Source organism: Agelaius phoeniceus, chromosome 1 (genome assembly GCF_051311805.1).
Source record: "Agelaius phoeniceus isolate bAgePho1 chromosome 1, bAgePho1.hap1, whole genome shotgun sequence".
NCBI lineage: Eukaryota > Metazoa > Chordata > Aves > Passeriformes > Icteridae > Agelaius > Agelaius phoeniceus.
Genome location: NC_135265.1, coordinates 13,523,079 through 13,545,942, shown reverse-complemented (window position 1 = coordinate 13,545,942; position 22,864 = coordinate 13,523,079). Strand labels below are relative to the sequence as shown.

At 40.8% G+C, this 22,864-nt stretch overlaps 1 protein-coding gene across 1 annotated transcript; it reads left to right on the top strand.

Moving 5' to 3' along the window:
• Window positions 1-202: 202 nt before the first annotated feature.
• LOC129130045 (uncharacterized) lies at window positions 203-22,387 on the top strand. Its single transcript, XM_077171746.1, has 5 exons — window positions 203-2,292; window positions 7,601-7,852; window positions 8,717-8,805; window positions 11,285-11,386; window positions 14,250-22,387. The coding sequence occupies exon 1, from the start codon at window positions 203-205 to the stop codon at window positions 1,049-1,051; it is 849 nt and encodes a 282-aa protein (XP_077027861.1). The 3' UTR covers window positions 1,052-2,292; window positions 7,601-7,852; window positions 8,717-8,805; window positions 11,285-11,386; window positions 14,250-22,387.
• The last annotated feature ends 477 nt before the right edge of the window (window positions 22,388-22,864 follow it).

Sequence of the window (22,864 nt, the reverse complement as noted above, 5' to 3'; positions counted from 1 at the left end):
CGTCCGCCTATCAGCCGCGCTCGGGCGGGACGCGGGGGGCGGGCCCCGGGGCTCCTTAAGGTGGCGCCGGTGCTGGACTGTGGCCGCGGTGGGTGTTGCCGGGTCGTAGTGGCTGCGGGGACGTGGCGGTGTTTGCTCGGCCCCTGCCCGTGCGGAGACGCGCGGCTCTGCACCGCGGTGCGCGGGCTGTGGCAGCTGGGCTATGCAGGGATCTCCATCCCCCTGCACGAGCTCCCGGGCAAGTCACAGTCACCGCAGCAGCAGTTTAAGTAGCGCTCGGGGCTGTCTCGGAAGGGGTTTCCTATCACCTCGTTCTGCTCGCGGGATCGCCGCCCGTGCCGGTGTGCGCGCTGCCCCATCCTCTTGCACGTGCTGGTTACGGGGATCACGGCACCACCGCAGCCGCCACCCGACCCCGCCGCCCAGGCTGCCCGCGCCCCCAGCCCCAGTGCCGAGCTCCGAACAACGCGCGGTGCAAGCGCAGCGCTGGAGGCTCTGCCCGGGGTCGGGGTCGCGGCGTGTGACGGGTGACACGGGGACCCCCGAGGCGCGGGCAGCCGCGGGTCACGGCGCTCGCCGGGGCGCGTTCAGGCGGTGCCGTGTGTACGCCCCGGCCGGCGCCGGGAGCTCCCGGTGGGACGGCGGGGAGCAGCCCCGCGCCCCGGCAGGTGGACACTCGGTTCCCAGCCGGGCAAAGACACGCGGTAGCTCTGAGCGCACACTGCCCGCGGGACATGGGCCCGCACCGCGGCCGCCGCCGGCCACTGCCCCGCAGCCCAGGGGCAGCGCCGGGAGCCGGTCCTGGCACGGCCGCGGCTCCCGAGCGCCCGCGCCAGCCCGGCGCCGCGGCGGTGACTCGCCGAGGAGCCGCCTGCAGGCTCCCAGGGCGGCGTGTCCCGCCCGGGCCGGCAGAGCAGCCATCCGCGGCTGGATGGCCCCGCGCTGGGGAGCACCCCCGCCCTCCGCTCACGGGGGCCGCGAGAGGAGTCGCTGCTTTCCTCCGCCCGCGGCGGGGAGGGGGCGGGCGGGAATTCCGGCGGCCCCGCGGTAGCCAGACCACCTTAAGGGGAGCGGCGGCGGCGGGCGCGGGCTGCGAGCGCGGCGGGGCCGTCCCGGGGGGTTGTCGCGCTCCCGGGACGCGGCGTTTGTTTGTTAATTGAGGCGCTGCTGCGCCTGGCGCTCGCGCGGCGCTCCCGCTGCGGCCCTAATGACTGGAACCGCGGGAACGCGGCGGGGCCCGTCTGCCGGCGGCGGGAATCGTGTGATTCGCGGGGAGTCACACGGAGAGAAGCGGGGCCGGGGGGGAGCGAGCCCGCCCCGGGGGGCGGTGCGGGGCGCCCGGGGAGGAAATGGAACGCGTGAGGCCAAACAAGGAACAATCCCCGGGTTGTTGGCTGAGCCAACAGGCTGCTGTCGCCGTGTGAGCGAACGCGCGGATTACCCCGTTAGGAGGAAATGGGCGATGATGGGGCGATAAACGCGCCCGCTGTGTGACCACAATTGATTTGCAATTGACCGAGCGCCGCTCCCGACCCCGCGCCCGCCCCGGGTCTCTCGGGGCTGGGAAGCTCCCGGAGGCCGTGGCCGCGCTCCTCCGCCTGCTCGGACTGCGCGGTCGGTCCCGCTATTACACGCGCGGTGATGTTTGTGACCACAATCAGAACTTTCCTAAAAGTAGCAGGTGGTTATTTTAGCGCTAATTTAGTTAACAGCATTGTGAAAAGTGTTACGAGCTCGAACAATGACCGGTGAAGAAAACGTCTGGCACAGGACTCAGTGACGGATAGAGGTTTAAAAAGTGTCCAGTCCTGGATGCGATGCTCCATTTTAAGGAGTGACTTTTTTTGTGTGGTGGCTGCTTGAAGGGCACCTTATTTAAAAATCTCTACGGAACGTAAAACTCAGTGAGTCTAGCCGAGGGAGCCGGGCGAGTCTGTAAATTACCGCTCTGTCAGGATTCCTCTTGCCTGTTACAAAGTACCTTTTTATGCTGAACTTAAACTTTACACTACAGAGACAGCAGATGTGAGGTGATGGCTTCCAAAAGCAACACAGATGCTGTAAAATTTCCATTGCTATATTTTAGCGAGGAAGCTCAGGAGACATGCTGAATGCTGCAGTTTAGAATTACACTGTAACTCTCCTAGAAATAAGAGAATACTAAGTTTCTCAACAGTACATTTGGCTTCATTTTGGCTGTCATTCATATGCTCTTGTTTTCTTACAGCGAGAAGAAGAGATGCAGCACAAAGATACTGTGTGTCTTGAAGCTGTTCAGTAATGACAGAATTGGTAATATGGAACTTTATGGTAATTTAGTAATGACTGCATATCCAAATTCCCTAGTAAGACCATGATAATTTTCAAAATTGTCTTTCAGGTATATAAACCAGCACAGCTGTGAGGAGGCTGCTTTGCTTTATGCGAACTGAAAAGCAGCCTGGTTAGCTCAACACTGTGGAATCAGAGCCCATTGTGTGTTCCTCATACTTGGAGACTTCCCTGAAGTCCCTAGAAGTCCTGTGATGAAGGACTCAAGGGTCAAGTCTTTAAAATGGTTTGTGTGTTTATTCCAGAAAATTTAGCAGCTGCTTTTTCTGAAATGCTGAACTTTGCTATAGCAATGCAGAATACTTTAGAGCACTTTTCCCCCCTGGGATTTCAAAACAGATGTCCAGTCATCAAATCCTGCAGAAATATAAAGCTGGCAAGAATGTTACAGATATTATAACTTTTTACAAAGTTACAGATTTGACTTCTTGTCAAATCTAGTCACTTTCTGACTGGTCTTTGTCACAACAGGTCTTTGCTGCCACAGATACTCACGCTTCTTTTAGTCAAACGATTAAGTTTGGCACTGGCCCTTCTAACATAAGCTTAATTTTTCTGTGCATCTGAGGCTTTGCATTTAGGATTATATGGATCCCACCAAACCAGGTAATGGTAACTACATGACATTTTAGTTCAAAATAAGTAAATTTTTTTTTTTTTTTTTTTTTTTTTTAACTGGAAGTAAAAGTGCCACATGAAATCTTGGATTTAACATGCTATTTTGTTTATGTAAAAATAGAGATGTTTAGTTTATAAGATTGAAGAAAAATTGCTTTTTAATTCCCACTGAATGTTCTCCAGTAAATTTTAGTGTGGCATTGTCTGCATTGGATAGGTTACTGAATGGTGCTTTTATAAAAGTGTTTGAAAAGAAGAACTTGGCCCATGGAAATTGTTCAAATAATCTTGTTAGAATGAAGCCTTGACTGAAGGCAGTAATTTCATGGATTAAACCCAGAAGGGCTGGCTGGGCTGATCTCCTTCCTATCACATGCCACAGAGCTTTGTGCAGAGACTGTCTAAGCAAATGCTGGTTAGCTGCAAGACATGGGGGATTTTGCATGGACAATACATTGAACAACACCATGAAACTGGCAACTGGAACTTTTTGAGGACAGGATAAATAGGAGCTGGAAGAAAGAGTATTTTTACAGGCCATTTAGTAAACACAGTAAGGTAGAGTTGTTGCATCTATGTTCAGATTTCCCCTAAAAAGTTCCAATTAAAATTAAGAGAGACTGTTGTTTTCCCCAGTCTAAACTTTTCTCTCACATGCCATATGTGGTCCAGAACTGAGCAACATGATGACACATCCAAGTATGGGAAGGAATTGCCTGGTTTGTACTTCTGCGAGCCCAAAAAGCACAAATTATGAGCAAAAATCCAGTGCTGTGAAACCTGAAGAGAAATGGGGATAGGAGAATACAGTGTGCATATCTGTCTTACAGTCTGATATTTTTCCTTTTATAAAAATAAATAAATAAATGGCATTCATACATCTTCTGAGTCAGCCTGTACTTTATTGTGATTCATGAGAACTTTTTGTAGGCAAGAACAATGTTCTGCTTACATTTCTTCAGGCATGTCAGATCTGATCGAGGATGGGCACAGTACCATGGTGGTGCTACTGTTGTTCAGTGAGATAAGAGAGAGACTTCAGGAAACAAGAGAACAGGCTGAATATAATGTGCTGCCATGGCTACTCCTGGAGTGCAGTGAGCAGGTGGCTGAGGAGGAGGAGAAACTTCTGGAAGAGTACTTTGCTGTTGCTTTGTCATAAAGGATGATCACAAAGGGATTGATCAGTGCTGTGGTCTGAGTATTGCTCTGACACTGAAGCTGCAAGTTGTGGCCCTGAATGTGGCTGGAGGATTTTCTGCTGACCATGTTCAAATTTCTTCCTGAGGATGCTTTGAGTGCATGGGCTTCACTAGAGGAGGAGTATGAGCTGCAGAATGAGTGTTAGGACTTTGGGAACAGCAGTTTAGCATGAGGGCAGTATAAGATGAGCTCCTATTGAAGGGCTTTAGCCCTGTTCTCCCACACTGTGCAGTTGGTGATTGGGCTGCAAAGTATTGGCTCTCTCAGTGTAATTGTATGTTGCTTCAATTCTCATTAGTGAAACAATGCAGGAGAAAGGAATGCAAGAAAATACTGATTATAAAGATCGTGAAGGAAAATAAGTGTTCTTGAGGGGTTTTTCCATAATATTATTTTTTTCTTTTCCCAGCACTAGTTAGCAAGCTGCAATTATAATCCACCTGTGCTACAGACTGTAATACCTCATGGTGTGGTGTTTCACACATGATAAATCATGTGACTTTTGAAGACAAATTGCACTGAATTAAACAGTCTGTTGATCCACTGTCACTGTATTTGGAGAGCAACACAAACTCCATGCAGCTGAATTGCTGACCATAATATATGTGAGGTTATATGGACAGAGTGAGTAGTGTAGTCTTCCTCTGATTACCCAGGTAACCATGAATTTACTCTTGGGCTACTGCTAGAAGATTAGTATGTAAATGGACTCCTGAATCTCAGGAAGGTGATGTGGATTCAGCTTGGTAAGGTATTAACCCCCAGTCTGGTTTCTGGGGGTTAATATGAGAGTATAAACATGCACCACTGAGTATAAACTTGCACCACTCTCTTCTCCAAGTGAAAGCATGTCCAGGCCTCTGGCACACCAGTCACTCCTGCAGTCATGTTTGTGGTTCTGTCTCCATGCTCCACCAAAATGTAATTAGTGCTCATATATGCTGGAATGGCACATTCACCATCACTACTCCCAGCATGAGCTGGGAAGTCCATTTGGTCATTCTTCGTTTTTGGAAACCTCACTTTTAACAACTTGGCTATGAACCCCTGCAAAGTTTCTGGTAAATATCCACTGCTGCTGCATTGCCCCCTGCCTTGCCTGTCTGGGATGTGGCCCTCTGGAATGGACAGCTTCCAAATTCCAGCTCCCACCTGGCCTTAAGATGGCATGACCTGCAGATACCTGGACTTTGATGTCACAGCTTTGGGGGAATTAAGGGGACTCCATCATTAACTTGACCTCCTTGACTTTGTTACTTAGTCCATGTTTGGGTGATAGCAGGTGGGTGTGTAGCACATTTAACTCTTACCAGCTCTGAGTATTGGTACTGACAGGGTGAAAGGAAGAGCCACAGCAGAGGGGGTGGGGAGTGCAGGCTGCCTCTCATGTAGGGTAAGTCACATTTGGGATGGCTCAGTTGCCACACTCACACAGCTGTGGTGGCATTCCTGGCAAGAAATCCAGCCCAGCCTGTGTGCAGCTCCCTGCCAGCTCATCCAGCCTGGTGGGAGAAGGTTGGTGCAGAGACAAGATTAAGCAGTTTAGTCCACTTTGAGCTAGGAACTTCTGCATAAGCTACATGGAGATATTAGCTTGCACATATACCCTCTCACATGCTGTAAATTAAATGAGAAACTAAAGAGGTGATGTGCTTATGAGTAAGAAGTGAACTGAAAGACAAAATGACACTTTATTTTAAAAGGCATGGATAAGACTAAAACCCAGATATAAGAAAGCAGAACTTTGTATAACTGATTTGAAGAGAAACATGTCATTAAATCCTTGAACAATATGAAGTTGGTCATTAATTCTGATACTACTTTTTGCACCTTGGAGGTCAGTGAAACTATAAGTTAAGGGAATAATATTTTGCATATGTTTGAAATAGACATTTTTAAGTTCCACTGTTTTCAATCCAAATTTTTGATGGATGCCCAGTAGTAATTTTTAAAATACTGAATGATAAAATCACATTTTATCCCGGAGATTGAAATTGAAATAACAGATGTACCTTTCATCAGCGATTTTGAATATTTATTATTTGTACTTCATTTATTCCAAACATTTTTTTTTATTTCTACAGTTAGACCCTGACTAATTCTCCAGTGTACTAGTTTTTTTGGGACAACAGTGGTTGGTAATTCCAAATATGAGTAAGGACAGCAAGCTTGGGCTTGTACTAATTTTGATGAATAAATTTGCCTTGAGAATGACAAATTGTGTTAGTACTTTTCACTTGATAGCATTAGACAGTCAAAGATGTTAACACTTCATAGGGAATTAGCATTAGGCAGTGTTTGGAACTTATAGGGAGCTTTCAGGTGCCTGGTCTCAGCAGAAACTGCTAAAAACCTTTCTCTATTTTTTATTTTAGTAAAAGAATGGTGTGATTGAAAAGCAAGGTGTTGAAAGGAATTTCACTGTAATAGCAAAATGTCCTTCCTTTCATTTTACTCCCCGAGTTCTAAAATAAGGATATTTCTTTGCCAGTTCCTTTGAATTTTCTTGATTCTGAGTTGGCATAATGATGGCAGGAATAGTCCATAGAGGAATAATCCTCTCTGTGTATGGTGAGGGAAAAGAAAGAAGTACTCCACTGCCATGAGATTTGCTGCAGTTGTCTTTTGTAGGTTCACAACAGTGTTACAAAAGGTGCAGGCTTGATTGATTTCTTGTCTTTTATTTATTTTCTTTATACATTTATTTTGCAGTTGGGGTGAGGGGATGCAATTGTATGTCAGGAAACAGCCACAAGGGGAGAGAAAATCCTAGAAATTTAGTTGTAACATTTTTCCTGGTAGTATTAATTGAGTGTTTCTCTGTCTTGGTCTGGTCAGGGCCTGGTTTTGGATGAAAGGCTTTCAGTTCTTCCAGGGGATTGTGGGGTTCCAAGAAAAGGGATGATAATAGCCATGTTGGGATAGCTGATACTTTTTATTGTATTAGTCTTATTGGATTTATTCCTTCTGGTTTACTTTACTGAAAAGAGAACCCTGAAAGGGAATAATAACTGGAGTATCTTATCTTCTTGCCACTTTGCTAATTTTGCTATACATATTTTTGTATTATAGATTTCTTACCTAGTAAGTGTAGCCATTGTATGAATCTTATCTTCATCCTTTGCTTTTGTAAGGCAGGCTGGTTGGTCTTTTATAAGTTAGGGCTCATACATGAAGTTGTCACATCCATTCAACTGTTGGTTTTTGTTTCGGCTCAGCTCCTTGGCTTTTGAACAGTCCTGCTAACAGAACTGTGATGGAAAACTTGAACCATTTTACTGCTGTTTAATTTTTTTCTGATTTGCGGGTGGGTGGGTCCAGGTGATATGTTTGAATCTGCAGGTTAGTGAGAAAGAAAGACCTTTCTTGACCCATGAAATTTCCCGCATGAATTTTTGATAAAAAAATAAAAAGCTTTTTCTGTTTCTTTTTTGTCTTAATTTTCCAGGAAACACAACATGCTTTGACAGAATTCAGAGGACTTTGGAAGACTTTGTCTGGAAACAAAAACTTCTGGATTTGAAATATGTTACTGTAGTCCTCCTCTGACATTACAGCCTGGATGCCTGCTGGCCCTGCTCTGCAAGGCTGGGGCTGCCTTCCACCTTTAACATTTTGCCATGATCTTTCCTCCTTGAAGGGACTGCTGTAAATGGGGATTCCCTCAAAATGATCTGTCCTCAGAATTCTCATTTAAATGGTAAGTCTGGTTGATAGAAATCTGCCACATAAAGCAGGTAAACTGGAGCTATGATGAAATGCTACACTAGCATTTCTTACTAACATACTATGTTTTCAATCAAAATATTTTTGTTGATAAGTTTGGCTTTTTGGTAAGGAAAGTATACTTGCAGAAGCACATATTTAGACATGCCAAAAACCCCCAAACAATCCAACCAGAAAGTGTTTAGCTGAAAGCCTCATTTCCCATCAAAAATAGATGCAGTGGAAAATTTTCAAGCAGCCCTATATTTAACCTCCTTGGATCAGAATTTGGTTGTTGGACTGAGGGAGGCTTACAGAGTATTTTGGCTGCTTTTGTTAGGGTGTCTGTTTTTTCACTCATGACATCTGCCTGCTTTTCAAGCTGTATTCAACCTTGTTATAACTCTTGCTATTGCAGCATTTTACTGTGTTCAGAATGCTAATTCCCACTGGACTCCACTCACTTGAGTATGTGCAAACTCAGTTTCTTTTAAGGGGTGCATCAATCTTGCTCTTTTTTTTATATACTTATTTTTTAAATTTTGGCTGTGTTTTACTAAGAAAATATGAGTGCTGTGTACTGACTATGCACAAAACAGTTATCACTACATTGCAGCTCCTATTTCTTTGCCCAAGGTAGCCTTGCTTTGGCACGTTGTGGATGCAAAAGTTTATGTAATTTTAAGGTATAATTGGATAAGTGAAAGAGAAGGTCCATTGGGCAAAATAAATAGATAAATCACATCAGTCTCAGGAATTCTTGAGTGGAATATAGTTGAAATGCTAGAGAGCTATTCTGGGAAAAAAGTATTTGATTTCTTTGCTCATGCTCTCTTCTCTTCACTCTGACTTATGACAGCTTTTGGAAGCAGGATACTGACCTAAATGGACCTTTGATCTGAATTGTCATAGCTATCCTTGGATAAGGAGAAGTACACTGACAAATGAGTAAGTGTGGGCTTTGGCCATCTGGAATGCAGCAAAATTTATCAAATTTTTTTTTTTTCACCAAGAAAAGTACAAGTGAATAACTAAATATATGAGCATGGGAATAGAGAATTTTATCTGAATAGATTGTGATTCTGGAGTCTCAAGCATTCTGTTGATTTCTTTTATTTAAGTAGGTTTTGCAGCTTCATTTCTTCTTTGTTGCTTTTTGTAGAAGTAAAAATATGCAACAACTATGTCTGATACAACTATGGACCTTTTTGTGTGTTTTTCCAAAGTTGGTGGGTAGAACATTAGTGTGAGAATCCTGCAAAATCCATTGGACATTGCATTATGACAAGAAGAGAAAGCAAAGCAGATATTTAAAATCAGGGAGGAACATTGTTAGTGTGATCTGCATTAGTTTCAGTATGAGTTATGTTCTGTCATTAGTTCAGTGTCAGAATGCAGTTTGTAGCCAGAAGCTACCACCAACTGGCAACATGAGGCATTTCTTAAGCAAAAATTGATTGTTATTCTTTATTGCTCGTTTTGTATTCTAGCAGCTTTACAGAAATATCTTTCCAGATATTCTTAACTTTGTTTTCATGGTAGTTTAACTTAGTTCATGATTGCTAAGTAATACTTTGCTGTTTAAGTCTTCACAGGCATTAATGGTAAAATCTGTAAGGGAGCATATTCTTGGTAAAACAGCAGTTTGGGTTTTTTTTCCTATATTTTAATAAACTCTTCAGAATTTTTATGATTTCCCGAAAATAGATATATTTAGTTTTACACCTGTGTGCTTAAATTTACCTGGGTGTTATATTGGCCAAAATAGGTGGGGCCTCTATTATTTCTTTTCCTGACACTTTTTATTCAGATTTCTGTCAGCACAATTTTATTATAATACATTGTTAGTACTAGAAGCTCCCTTTTATTATTTTAGAACTATTTAAAATAAATATTTGCAAGAAAATATAACAGCAAGACAACATTTAAAAGAAAGAAAGGGTTTGAGTATTGTTGAGAAATAGATTCATCAACCCACAGTGTGGCAGGAAGGATGACAGAGAAAGGAAAGCACAATATTGAAGCATAAGAGTGAGCTCATATGGTGCCAGCTGCTCATGTGTGGAATCTAAATACTTTCTGAAGCATAGTGCTCCACAGTCAATTAGCATTAATTCAAATAATCATTGTAGAAGGAAGAAATTTTAGTCCATTAGAATTCATGAGTTGGAAAAAGTAGCAAAATATTCATGCTTTCCCAAAAAAAAGCCAGTAAAAAATATGTAAATTCTATTAAAATTAATTTGGAAATTCTGTGAAGTGAAAGAAGATATTGTAATCCTGTCTCTATTGTATGTCAAGAATGGCAGAATAGTGCAACTTCTCTCACATAATTTGTATGGCTTAATCAGAATTTTTATGATAATGTCAAGAACTGAGAATCAAGTAGAGTTGCAAAATCTGTCCACTCTTGAAACTGAAGAATTGAGGGGAGTAATTGGGTGCAAAATAAACATGTGTTCACAAGTAATTGGACTGACACTATTAAATTTCTTTCATTTCAGTACTAGGTAGTAATTACTTTAACTTCAAGGAAAAGAGAAGATTACATCCTGTAAACTTTCTCATGCAAAATAATCTGTCCTCCTGTCAGTGAAGCTGGTTACTGTAAAATGTCTGTTTGCTTGAGAAAAGGTTTGTCAAATCAGGTGGTTAAAATGGAGATGGGATTAGGAAACAAAAAATCTGGTTTTTAGTGGGAGTTAACTTTTGGAGAAGTGGGGCAGAGAATGGACAATGAATATCACCATCTTTTAAGTGTTCAGTACTATTAAAACTGGTTTCCTTATGGAGAATCCTTCATTGGCAGAAAATTTGTGAAATAGACAGTGAAGGGAAATGCTGTGGTAAAATATATGTAAAGAATCTAATGTCAAAACCTAGAGTTAAGGCATACATCTACAGATATAGGAAATTATAAGGATAAACTGAAAAAGTGTTTCTGTGCTTAAAAAGCCTAAATGTCATTGTATATATCAATCTCTTGTCTGTTTTGTTGACATGTTTGTGCTACCTAAATGGCATTTTTGAAGCAAACAACATTTTTACAAGAGCCACTAATTTAGTTTGGGATATAAGAAATAGTTGTTAGCTTTATGGTGTTGTTAGATTTATAGGTAGTAAATATGAATGTAATAATTTTCACTTTTAAATAAGCTGCTTCATTCTGTATGTAAAACAAAATAGCTTCAAGGTGCTTGGTTTTGTAATTAACAAATGTCTAGTTGATCAAAATATCCTCTCTAGTATGAGGCATAGAGATTAGGCTAGACTGTCTTACAGAATAATGTGATTATAATGATTTCCTTAAGAGAGCACAAAGCAGCATCTAAGTTTCAGCTGACGTTTATTGACACACAGCATCTGTTGGGAGCCCCATCAAACTTTCTATTCTTTTCTGTTTACCACCTCCTGCTTTTATTTACAGGCAGCATATCTGTTAATTAGCCTCTGGTAGAGCCAGTTCTTCTAAGAAGATCTCTTGTCTTCCTGGTGATGGCCCCATGAGGTGACCATGTACACACAGTCTGTGAGTGAATTCATCTTTAACTCCTTCATTTCAGTGCCTGATTCTGCAATGCTTAACTGCTGGCTTGGGTTCCTGCTCAGCAATTTGTATTTGGAGAATTGTGATCCTTGACTTCTGCCGACCTCAGTGGCATGAACACATCCCAGTGAGCTCTCGGCTTCTCGTGGGTGACCTCACTGAAAGTCCTATCTTCCTGTAGTTTTTTGGTTTCCTGTGGTTGGAAATGCAGAATGCACAGACTTCCTCTGTGTCACTGAGGTTATTGACCTAGTTCTTATTGCACATTTGCAGAATAAAATTATTCCTGCACTTCCTCAGCTCTCTCTGTCCCACCATATTTGAATGCAGCATTTTGCAAAAAAAATCTGAAGTAATGTTGCAACACGTGGATCTTACAAGAGGGTGCTCTGGAAGGTGCCATGCTTTTTAACAGAGCTTTGTGATGATGTGAAGCTGTTTATAGCCACAGGCTGGGTGCTAGAGGTGCCTCTTGGGGTGCACTTCTCTCCCAGCTCGGCTTGTTGGTTAGAAAAGAAGAAAATCGTGGCTGTACTTGAAGGAAGAATTCAGGAGAGGACACAGGGATCCCCTGCCAGGCCTGCAGCGTTGCTAGAAGTGCTTTGAGAGGTGAGAGCTGATCTGTGCATCTCACCGGGGTGGTAATGGCTGTTTGTTTCACCTGAAGCCTAAGAAAAGGGTGACTGGGCCGCTTATTTGCACAGTCAGCTGTAGGTAAAGCCTTAAGCGATGACCAAGCTCCTCACTTTTGCCCTCTCACTCCTCCAGCTGAGGAGCAGGCAAACTCTGAAGGCTTAAGCAAAGGTTAAAGATGTCCTTGAAATCCTGCCCAGTGCAAGGGCAAGCATTAAAAGCCATAAAGTACATACTGTGGTAATGTGAGCATTTTTTCATAATTTAATGAGAGCTTTACTGATAAAAATTCACAGTTTCAGTTTAAAATAAAAAAAAGAAAAAAAAACTCCAACAAAACAAACCCAAACAACCCAACCAGCAGCATAATCCCTGGAATACATCCAGCTTTTGTACTGGAAAAGTACCTCAAAGGAGTATGATCTTCTCTCTTTAGTGGGAAAGTTTTTCTTGCTTATCTAAAAGGTTTTATGCTGGCAGAATTGCATTTTATTGTCTACTCTTTGTGGCTAGGCAGATCCAGCTAAAGTAACTTAGTTTTAAAGGAACTAGAAACCTTAATTCCTTTAAATTAAATTCCTAAGACATCCAAATGTCCAGGATGCTGTGAAAAAAGACACAATAATTAAAAATAGAAGCTGGATATTTGCTACTGATAGTTCATAGCTTTGGAGGACTAGTGGTGATGCAGTGTTGTGATAAAAAATCAATGAACAAGTATCAGTTAAAGTTTCCTTTCACACCTTTAATTGTACCAAGTCAGTGCTGACTGATCTGTTAATGTTTCATGGGGAAAGTTGACACTGAGGGGAAGGGGTGGGTGACATTTCTTCAAAACGTGGTAACTGCATTTACTTGTTTTGTGGTTGAAGGACAGAGAAATAAGAGATGCTGAAAATGTTTTCTAAAATTATGTGGCCTTTCATCAGTGTTTTATAGGTACTGTTTCAGCCATCTTTGCTAAGGAGAAGCTCCTTTACTATTAATATGCTGTCATCTTTCAAATCTCATCAAGGCAGCACCAGGATTTTTTTGCACAGATTTCTTTCGACGTACAGCCTCAATAAATATGGAAATTACAAATTAAATCTCATTTTTTTTTCTTGCAAAGCAGTGCAGTGCCCAAATTCGTTGAATTTCCACTTTTATTTTTTCTTAATGTTGAAAGACATATATGCAAATTTTATTAACAATATGCAAAGTTAAATTTAGCTGTAAATTCCAGTCAGGGATTTTTGCTTTGTTTATTGTCCAAGTCAATATGTCTGTGGAGAAAACCTCCTGCTGTGCAGGAATACATAGTCAGCTACTTGGAAAAATAGAAAGTTTAATTATGAGAGTTTATTCTGGAAAAAGGTAAAGCAAACAAGCAAGCACTGGCTTTTGGGTTTGTTTTTTTTTTATTATGACTTCAGCTAACAGAAATTCAACATACACAGTTTGTTTTGACACTAACTGTTATCAGACAAACTACTTGATTTTTCTTTAGCCTGGTCTTCTGTGTAACTGAGAGGTTCTGAAAAAGTAGAGGTCATGAATAAATGATGCACTTCTTAAACTTGCAAGGTAGATTATGACATAAATGAAATAAAATCCAAGTGTGAAGTGAAAAAAGAAGCATAAACACATGTATTGCTGACAATATCTTCATTAAAATATACTTTATCCTATGAAGATATTAGTGTCAGATGCAAATTTCCTTTGTTGCTCTCTCTGAAGTTATTCTGATTTTTTTGTGTGTAACAGTGAAGTACCTTTATACAAGGCTTCTGAGTGGAAGGGTAAATTATTGCCAGGGAGTGTGTGTTATAAATGATATCCAAACATATTCTTGTGTTTGTAGCAGAAAGCCCTCCAAGACTGTAGTTACTGGAGTGGTTCCCATGTGTTCAGTTTTTGTAAGTCATTTTCATGGAATACATTTTATCTAGCTATGTAAAAAAACCCATTGCTTTCAAAAAAGGTGTTTTTCCTGTCTACTCAGAGTTTATGTAATAATCTGTATTTCTCCTTGTGGTTCAATGCATATTTTTCCTTTCTAAACCTGTTCAAATGTAATATGAAGAATGTTTTTATGATAATACTACTATGGCTGATATTAATTAGCTTTAAGGGAATAAAATTTTTTAAAATTTTGTTATGGATACTGTTTGGGTTTCATGACTTGCCTCAGGTATGTAAGCATGCCCTTTTTTTCTTTGCATCTGTGTAGGACTGATCCATAGCCTGGGCTTGCAGGTTCTACAGTGACACACATGGTACACGATAACTGTGCGTGGAGAAAGGCTGGCAGCTTCACAGAGGAAACTTCTGGACCTGTGCATAAGTTCAGAATAAGCAACTGCCTGTAGCTTCCCTTCCCCCAAAAAACTGCTTTTTACTGAGTCTCATTAAATGGTCCTACGTGTGGGACATTAAATGTGTTTATGGTAGAGTGAGAGTTTTGTTCTGAGTCACTGGTGCATCAAGAGTTTCTTCACAATGTTCCTGTGGCTGCCTGACCAGTGAGGCTGGCCCCTGAGAGGCACAGACCCCAATGTCCCGTGGGAGCAGTCCCTGAACCCCCCCTGGCAGAGATGTGAAGGTCCCTGATCTCCTCTAGAACTGAGTGGGAGTTTATGTTCTTAAATAGGACTCAGCAACCTAAATACCTTGTAACTCTCCATGTATAAAGCTTAGTTGCAATATAGCCTCCTAATTCCCCACACATCCCTGCATTCTTCCCTACTTGTTTCTCTCATTGGCTGTTAACTCTTATTTAGAAGTTTGGAAGCTTAGTTATGACTTGGTTTTGGGAGATGTTTCTTGCTAACCTTATCCTGTATTTCTTTGGACTTTCCACTCTTACACTTTCTGTATATAATAAACACCCTTAATTTCCAGCAACTGGCTTCCCTCTTACCATGGCAGGTGTGAACCATAGGACTGCTGGTATTTATAGAACACCTTGTAAAGATGCTATAAAGGGAATCATTAGGGCTCAAAATTGACAGGGATTTGACAATTTTGTCCGATCTACTTTTTGACCAACTGTAGTGGGATAGAATATAAGTAAATAAAGGTAGTATAGAAAGTAATCTTACCCCCTAAAGAGTTGCAGCTGGGTTAATTATTAAAGATTAGGAGCAGGCCTGATTTTAACAGGCCACAGCTGTAGCCAATAAGAGGAATGTTATAAAAGAGTGGATTGGTTGGTTGAGGGGAACTGGAGTCAATTGGCTCCTGCGAGGACAAGGAAGAGTCAGTGCCTGGAGGAGCTGCCTACAAGAAACATCAAGGAGGTATGAAACTCTAGCAATATGGAACCTTTGCAATGTACTGACAATGGAACTCTTGCAATATAATGACAACAACCAACCAATATTCAAGTTGCATATTAGCCAAATACTACTTAATTTGAATGACAAAAAGGGTAGGGTAGGGGTGTGTGTCACAGGTAGTTAAAGGATGCAGAGCCTTGTGCCAGTCTAATGCTTTTGGCACAGGAACTGCTCTCTGCTCTGCTGTTTGCTCTTCTGAAACCAGCAACAGTAAACCAGGGCATAAATCAATGTAATACTTTCTTCCCATGCTAAACTTTATCTTAGTTTTAGGAGTAGGATGCAGTTTGGGTAGGGATTTAAGTGCTTAGATATCGCAGATTCCTTTTTGTTTCTGAAATATCTTTCTTTTTTCTGGCCAATAAAGTAACATGAATTAATTAATTAACTTGAGAAATTAATGTGATTGACTGTTTCTTGTGGCTTAGGGATTCATGCTGTTTGGCCAATTGATGGCTGTGAGTGTTGCATGTGTAAGTAGTTATAAACACTTTGTTTTATTCATGCTGACTTTTATCACAGAACCTTTTAGTTCGTACTGAGGAGCACTCCAGGTGGACCATGGCCTGTGCATTCCAGCCCGGTGAGGGGTGCTTTCAAAGGGCCTTTTGTTGCTCTATCAGTGCAAGGCCAAAACATATTCCATAAACCATCTCATAGGATCAGAGAGTAACTGAATTGGAGCTGGAGAGAATATGGTAAATTATGTTAGGAACAGGCTGGTGATCCTTGAGGGACCCTCTGCAACACTGCCTGGCATGTCTTCTTCCAATCATCTCTTCAGCTCTGGAGTTCTTGCCATGTGATAGACTTATACGTTTAATTGTCTTTTCTTTAAAGCTATCCAGCTGCTTTCAAACCAATATTGTTAACTTTCTACCTAATGAGGCTCATAACAATGAAAGATGTTTGTTCTTGGTTGGCTTCTTCCATGATCTGGGATGCATCTGGGAATTCAATCTATAGAATCTCTTCTTAGAATTATCCAAATATTTCTGAGTGCCAAAGATAACCAACTGAAATGTCCAGAGATTAGTCAATTTCAAGCAATTTTTAGACTAAATCTAAAAATGACAGCAATTTTTAAAAATAGAGATGTTGGTGCTTCCCATTCACAGGATTTTTTGTGGCATTAGTGTAAACAGATAATTTTTACATGGAAATGCAGAATATAAATGGTTGGCTACTGATATATTTTCTTCTACTCTATATGTGTTAATACTGTACCATACCAGTACTATGGTCGTGAGAGATTATGCTGGTGGAAAACATGATCATGGGATTTGACCTCCTTGGAAGCAAGGACTTTTCCAGGTCATGAAAGGCCAAATATTCAGCTCATGACTAGGGTAGAACTCTTTTTCTGTCATAACAGAAATACTGACACCTGGTTTGCACTTGAAAGTGTTATCAAGGAGGCCTGACAGGGAGGGATATGAATTTTTTGCTGACATAGCTATCCCAGCAAAAAACCCAGTGCAGAAGCTGCATAAGGAATTCTTTTACCTGAACATTTTACTTCTCTTGAGGGATAGGTGTGGATTGCTTGAGAAGAAGAGTTCTTGTTAGTGTAATTTCTATATTAACCTTTCTAGTGTAAATCAGGTGTAAGCCTCATCCTGAGGGGACTCATGTGCCAGTTTATCACTGCACACAGAGATGATACATCATAGCTTATGCTTACCTTGCTCCCAAGAATGACCTCCAGAGCAACTCTAAGAGTAGTGTCACTGTCTCCTGTTCATCTCCTGCCTACAGGCTTGTCTTACAGCTGCAACTTCCTGACAATGCCTGAATGTTCATGTTTGGCATCTGTCCTGTTGATGGTTCTAGTCTTGAGGATACCTTTGGGGCCAGACTTAGGAGATGGTACAGACAAAACCATTGCTTAATTGAACTACTATCAGGAAAAAGGTGGCAGGAGGTAGATATTGTAGGGGGATAGAACACAAGTAAATACAGGTAGTATAAAATAAATCTTAGCCCCTAAAGAGTTGCAGCTGGGTTAATTATTAGAGATTGGGATCAGGCCTGATTTTAACAGGCCACACCTGTAGCCAATTAGAAGAGTGTTATAAAAGAGTGGATTGGTTGGTTGAAGGGGAACTGGAGTCACTTGGCTCCTATGAGGACAAAGAAGAGTCAGTGCCTAGAGGAGATGCCCACGAGAAACATCAAGGAGGTATGAAACTCTAGCAATATAGAACTCTTGCAATATAATGACAACAAGATATAACAATGAAAAGGAGGGAAAGAAGCTCCCTGGTAGTGAAGCTTATGATGTGCAACATGCAAACTAAAGGATGAGAAGTACAAAAGTGGAATTTTCCTTAGGTGAATCAGTTCCAGCATAAATAAGCATGTGGGGAACACTTGGTGGATAAGGATTGTCCTTTGCTAGTGCTATATGCACTACCATAAGTAGCAAGTAGCTCTAAAGAAATTGGTAGTGGAACAGGAGAGTAGGTTTGAGTGAGCTCAGGTTAAGACTTGAAACCTTCCCTTGGCTCTTGCAACGCTCTTCCTGTATGCCTCTAATAATCTTTCATTTAAAAGTTCTCCCTTAGAATTGATGCCCTAAAGTCTGGGCTCATAATGTTTGTTGCAGGAAGGACTCCTTGCTCTTTATGGTGAGAGAGACACCTCAACTAGAAATTGCAGCTAACCTCCAGTGTGTGGATATTTTGTATTGGTTAAGTTACTTCATAACATCTGAAATGAAGGCTGGACCAGGTACCAGAATACATTATTTGCACTAGTAGAAATAATTTCACATCATACTCTGCAGGAATTCAGACTTGTTCTATTTTTGGGCTTGAAACAGGAACAGCTTGAACAAGCTAGGTGATGTTTTATTTGAGACAAAGGTTTCTTTTTTCCTCAAAGGTTTTTTCAAGACATGAAGAAAGCCCATTTCAAATAATACTGCCAGAGTTAGATCTGCAAATGTAAGCTCTGTGGCCATGCGCTGAGGTTGATTAATCAGTCGAGGTTAATTGAAATTGGTATGTTCATGTGAAGTCCTAGAGACTCACTTTGGAAATACATGAATCTGTAGGTCTGCAGTCTCCCTGACAGATGAATCTAGTCTTGAGGATTGCAAATTCGATCCCTGCTGTTACCAGTCCAGCCACAGGGGCCATTTAACAAAAGATCCCTGAGTTAATGATTGCTGTTCTATGACAGGGATATTGGACTTATTATACACTGAACACAAAGGTCTCTGATCCATATTTGTGCCTTGTTTCCTGCTTGGGATTCAGCACCACATGGTGGTAACTGTCTGCTTCATGCAGGAAAGAGTTCTGCTGTGATATCAGTGAGCGATAATATCAGAAGAACATCCATTTCCCATGAATTTAAACTATTACTGCAGTTAGGTGCAATTATTGAGAATCCCTGTAGAGACGTACAAAAAATGTTGTCTCTGTCCAAAGATGTTGATTCTGGAATGTAGCAGTGCCAGTCTGACATGCTTAGTTTGGGGTCTCAGTGGCTGCTATAAATTGTACCCTGGAAAATGGTTACTAGGGCTATAAAGTATAGTGCTGCATTTCAAGCTCTATTTTAAGTATCAGTGGCTTTGTCAAGCTATACATGTAATTTAAATCGAATTTATATGGTGAAAATAAGTTGAAGAGGAACAAATGGAATAAGATGACTTCATAACAAAGAATATTGACTTTGCATATTAACTTCATTAACTTAATGCAGTCTCTTGTGTATTGGGAAATTGTTCAAGTGAGAATAATAGCTTTTGAACTACTTACAGGCTAATAGGTAGTGATTGTAGTCACTAAGACTTTGAATAGCTGTGGCTGTTGATTACACAGATTAAATGTGAGTGCAGTTTTCAATATGGGTGATTTTCAAAAAACTCATTTTCTGTCCTTCATTTTGACTTTCATGGCTAATGACACTGACTTCTAATGCATATTAAATTCTGAGAGTGCATATTAAATTCTTCTTCCGTCTCAGAGGCATGACTGCAGAAGCTTCCATATGCTTATTCTAAGTTGTTCAAGATTGAAGCTGTCAAATATAAAGTTGCATTAGTGGTAATTCTCATACAGTGGGACATGCTCTGTTGAAACAGCTGATTGGTTATAGATGATTGTAATGTTCATAGCACTAATTTTTTATGCACTCCTTCCTTATGTGTTTTTCTCTCATATCTGAACTGTGTGCTCGTCTCTGCATCCGCTGTGATTTCTCACTGAATGCTGGTTCCCAAGTTCTTTCTCTATTCTCCCCTTTTTTTTTTCTTTTTTTTTTTTTTTCTCCAGGGCCTAATTATGAAACAGCTTCAAATAAATACAATTTTTTAACAAAAAACATTCTGCTTCCTGTGAACAATGGGCTGAATTTTTCTCTTTATTCTTGGGGAGTTCTTATTCAGTTGGAGTGCTTTGCAGTTGGCTAGGCCTGAGATTTCTGGGAGCTGTAATTGTGTCTCATTAATTCTTACAGTAATGTAGGGTAACTATAAGGAGCATGCAATTAGTGGTCTGGTCAATGAATAGAGCAGTTAATCAGCAGACAAAGGATGGGGCTCAGGACCTATTAGGCTGAAAGGAAGTGTTACTATTGTCACAGGCAGTAGGAATGCATGCAGACATGCCTTAAAGTTGAACTGTTTAAGGGAACTGTGTATGTGTTTTGATAAACCAGTTTTCCTACCTATTCCACTACTTGAGAGAGATTCATTTAAGCTTGCCTGCTAGAAGTCAGAGACCATAGCAGGGGTTTTCAGCAGGCTGAATGGGCTTAGTGTATTCTCTCACCTCAACAGAGGCAACCCCAGGGTTTATCAAAAATAAAAAGCGGCTGAAGCGATGCAAGTCATCCTTAGCTGTTCCTCCTCCTCCTCCTGCTCAGAAAAATGGTTGGTGAATGTAAAGTTTAAATCAGCCATTGTGTAGATTGTCAGTCAGTCATACTCAGCATGTTTGTCTTCATAATGAACCTTGTTTGTTCTGAATGGCTGTGCTTTCAGTGCATGTAAATGTATGCAAATACTCATAACAGTTTAAAAATGGTGGCTCTTATGGTAACAAATAACCTCTCCTACTTTTATGAAGACCTGACTTTTACTATATCTAGGGTTTAAAATGCAAAAATGACTCCAACATTTGACAGTGCTTCAGGGGTTTTTGTTAGCTTCAGATCAGAACTTCCAGTTGTTTCTGCCTTTGAAAAAATATGAACCTCATGAATCCTGTGAAATGTTATGACATATGATGATTATTAAGAAAAAAGCTTTATCAATAAAACACTGCCCTTGAGTAACTCTTATTTCTAGTAGGCAATGCTTCAAATAAAAAGTCATTTCTTCTCCTAAGTTAAGCAGACACTTGGCATAAAAAAGCAGTAATTAAAATAACTTTTTTTTGGGGAAAAAAAGGGAATTGAACTTTAATAATTAAACTTATATTCAGAGCCTAGTGTTTTTCTCAAAACTGAAAGTAATTTTTAACTGTCTTCTTTGTATTAACAGGTCTGTGGTTTTATCTCTTCTCATGGTATTCACATCAGCAGCAAGTAATGTTAGAAGAATAAAGTCTCTCAGGCTTTATATTAAGGATTCAATTATTCTGTATAATTAGCCCTGATTTGTTAAATATTTGAAACATTTTCTACTCTTAGGTATGGAACAGTGTACTGGAGTGATCAAAACCATAAATAACTTGTACCTTTACTCTGAAAATGCTTTTTTATCAAATAATAAGGAAGATTAAGCCTAAGTCTCTCTCTTTTTCTGTTTGGATTTTATTCCTGCAAGAAATATCACTTTTGTCCACAATCTCTCGTGTATTTCTTTTCCCTTGAAATACAAAGAGGCAATGGATTCTAGTATAAATTAGGTAGATTTAATGAAATTTATGAGTTGTAACTTGTGCCTTGAATATAAAATACTTGAGTGAGGCATAAGGTATTTTTCTGATTCCATTATTGTCACCCTGTCTGGTTTTTTCATTCTTCTGTGCCTGTTTTTTGAAACACTTAGGAGCTGTGGAGTCTTGGGAATAGCAGTTTCTATACTCCATACAGAGCAAATCTTTCCAAGGTCGTCGTCTTTTAAAGAAGCAGGGCAGACCTACCCTGAAAAATGAGAAAATGGTATTACTTCCCCACTCAGAAGCTGGCTGTTACCTCATGTATATGCTACTTTCCCATTTAATTAGAAAGTGATTTCTCATCTGGTGTCAGAGAGCAATAAAATGTTGCTGCTCAGTGTCACTGGTAAGGATTACAGGTTTAGTGAAAGTTACCTCCCCACTGCCTACCCCAGTAAAGTTTTTCTTGTTGAAACATGGATTCAGTCATGAGGGACAATTGATCTAAAAGCTCTTAAACCAAAGTCACTGAATTATTATTTGGAGAGGTGGCAGATGAATTGTGGTCTTCCATTTGTTATAAGTTATGACTGGGGTGGACATTGTAATAGAAATTATAAGCACTCCTTAATATGTAAAGATTGATGAAAATCTTTAACCTTTTTGTAATAACAGAATATCCATCTCTGTATCTCTCTTTACATAGACACATGTATATTTTTTACTTAGTAATAAGAGCTAGTGTTACTCTGATAGACAGTGTAGGGTAAGGTAAATTAAACAATTTCAATTGCTGCTTTGAGGACTTCTCTTTTTCTTAATATAGTGTGAATCTAATCTGGTGTACCTGGCTTGTTGTGCAAGTCTGCAGTCTGCAAGAGTCCCAGAGCAGAAAAAGTTTACAGCTGTTAACTAAATGTATACCAATGTAATTAAAGTGCATTATCTTTAAAGAAATCCTTCTGCATGTGTATTATTTCTTCTGGTGCAAGGTAACATTGATTATTGTAATATAAACACATGGATCTTGCCCTCTAATTTAAGCTACCTGTCTATGTTTCTTCATCTGTTATCAGAACAGAGAGAAAATACTGCTCTCTGGCCAGTTGACCCACCTGTTTTAAACTTTGTTCATGAGTATTTTTGTTAAGTGTTGGTCTGACCTTGTTGAAGCTGTTGCTTAAGCTGGTACTGTCACCAAATCACCTCCCCATTATGAAAGAGATGCTGGTTTTAAAAGATGGCTGAAGTGAAATGAGAGGATTGCCTCCACAGTGAAAATAATTCCATTATAATTATTTCACATATTACCTACCTATCCTGAAGAATCATCTTGGGGATCAGGCTATGGTGCACACAACCAGTAAGTAATTTTCTATGTCAGCTGAACAATACATTTGTGGAGTGTATGATACTGCTGAGAGAACCATACCACTGAACATACCTTTTTTAACCCGAGATTTGGAAGAGTAAGCTATTTAAGTCCAAAACTGTGGCTCTAAGAGTGCCTCCTTAACTGCAATTTAGCCCGGGTGACACCTAAATCCCATGAGCAGCTTTCCTGTTCCGTGGTTCCTGCCTTGCTGGGTGCAGCCAAGGTCCAAACCAGCTCCATGGGGGCTCCTTGTTGCCCTGCTCTGGCAGCTTGACTGGGATGCAGGAAGCAGATG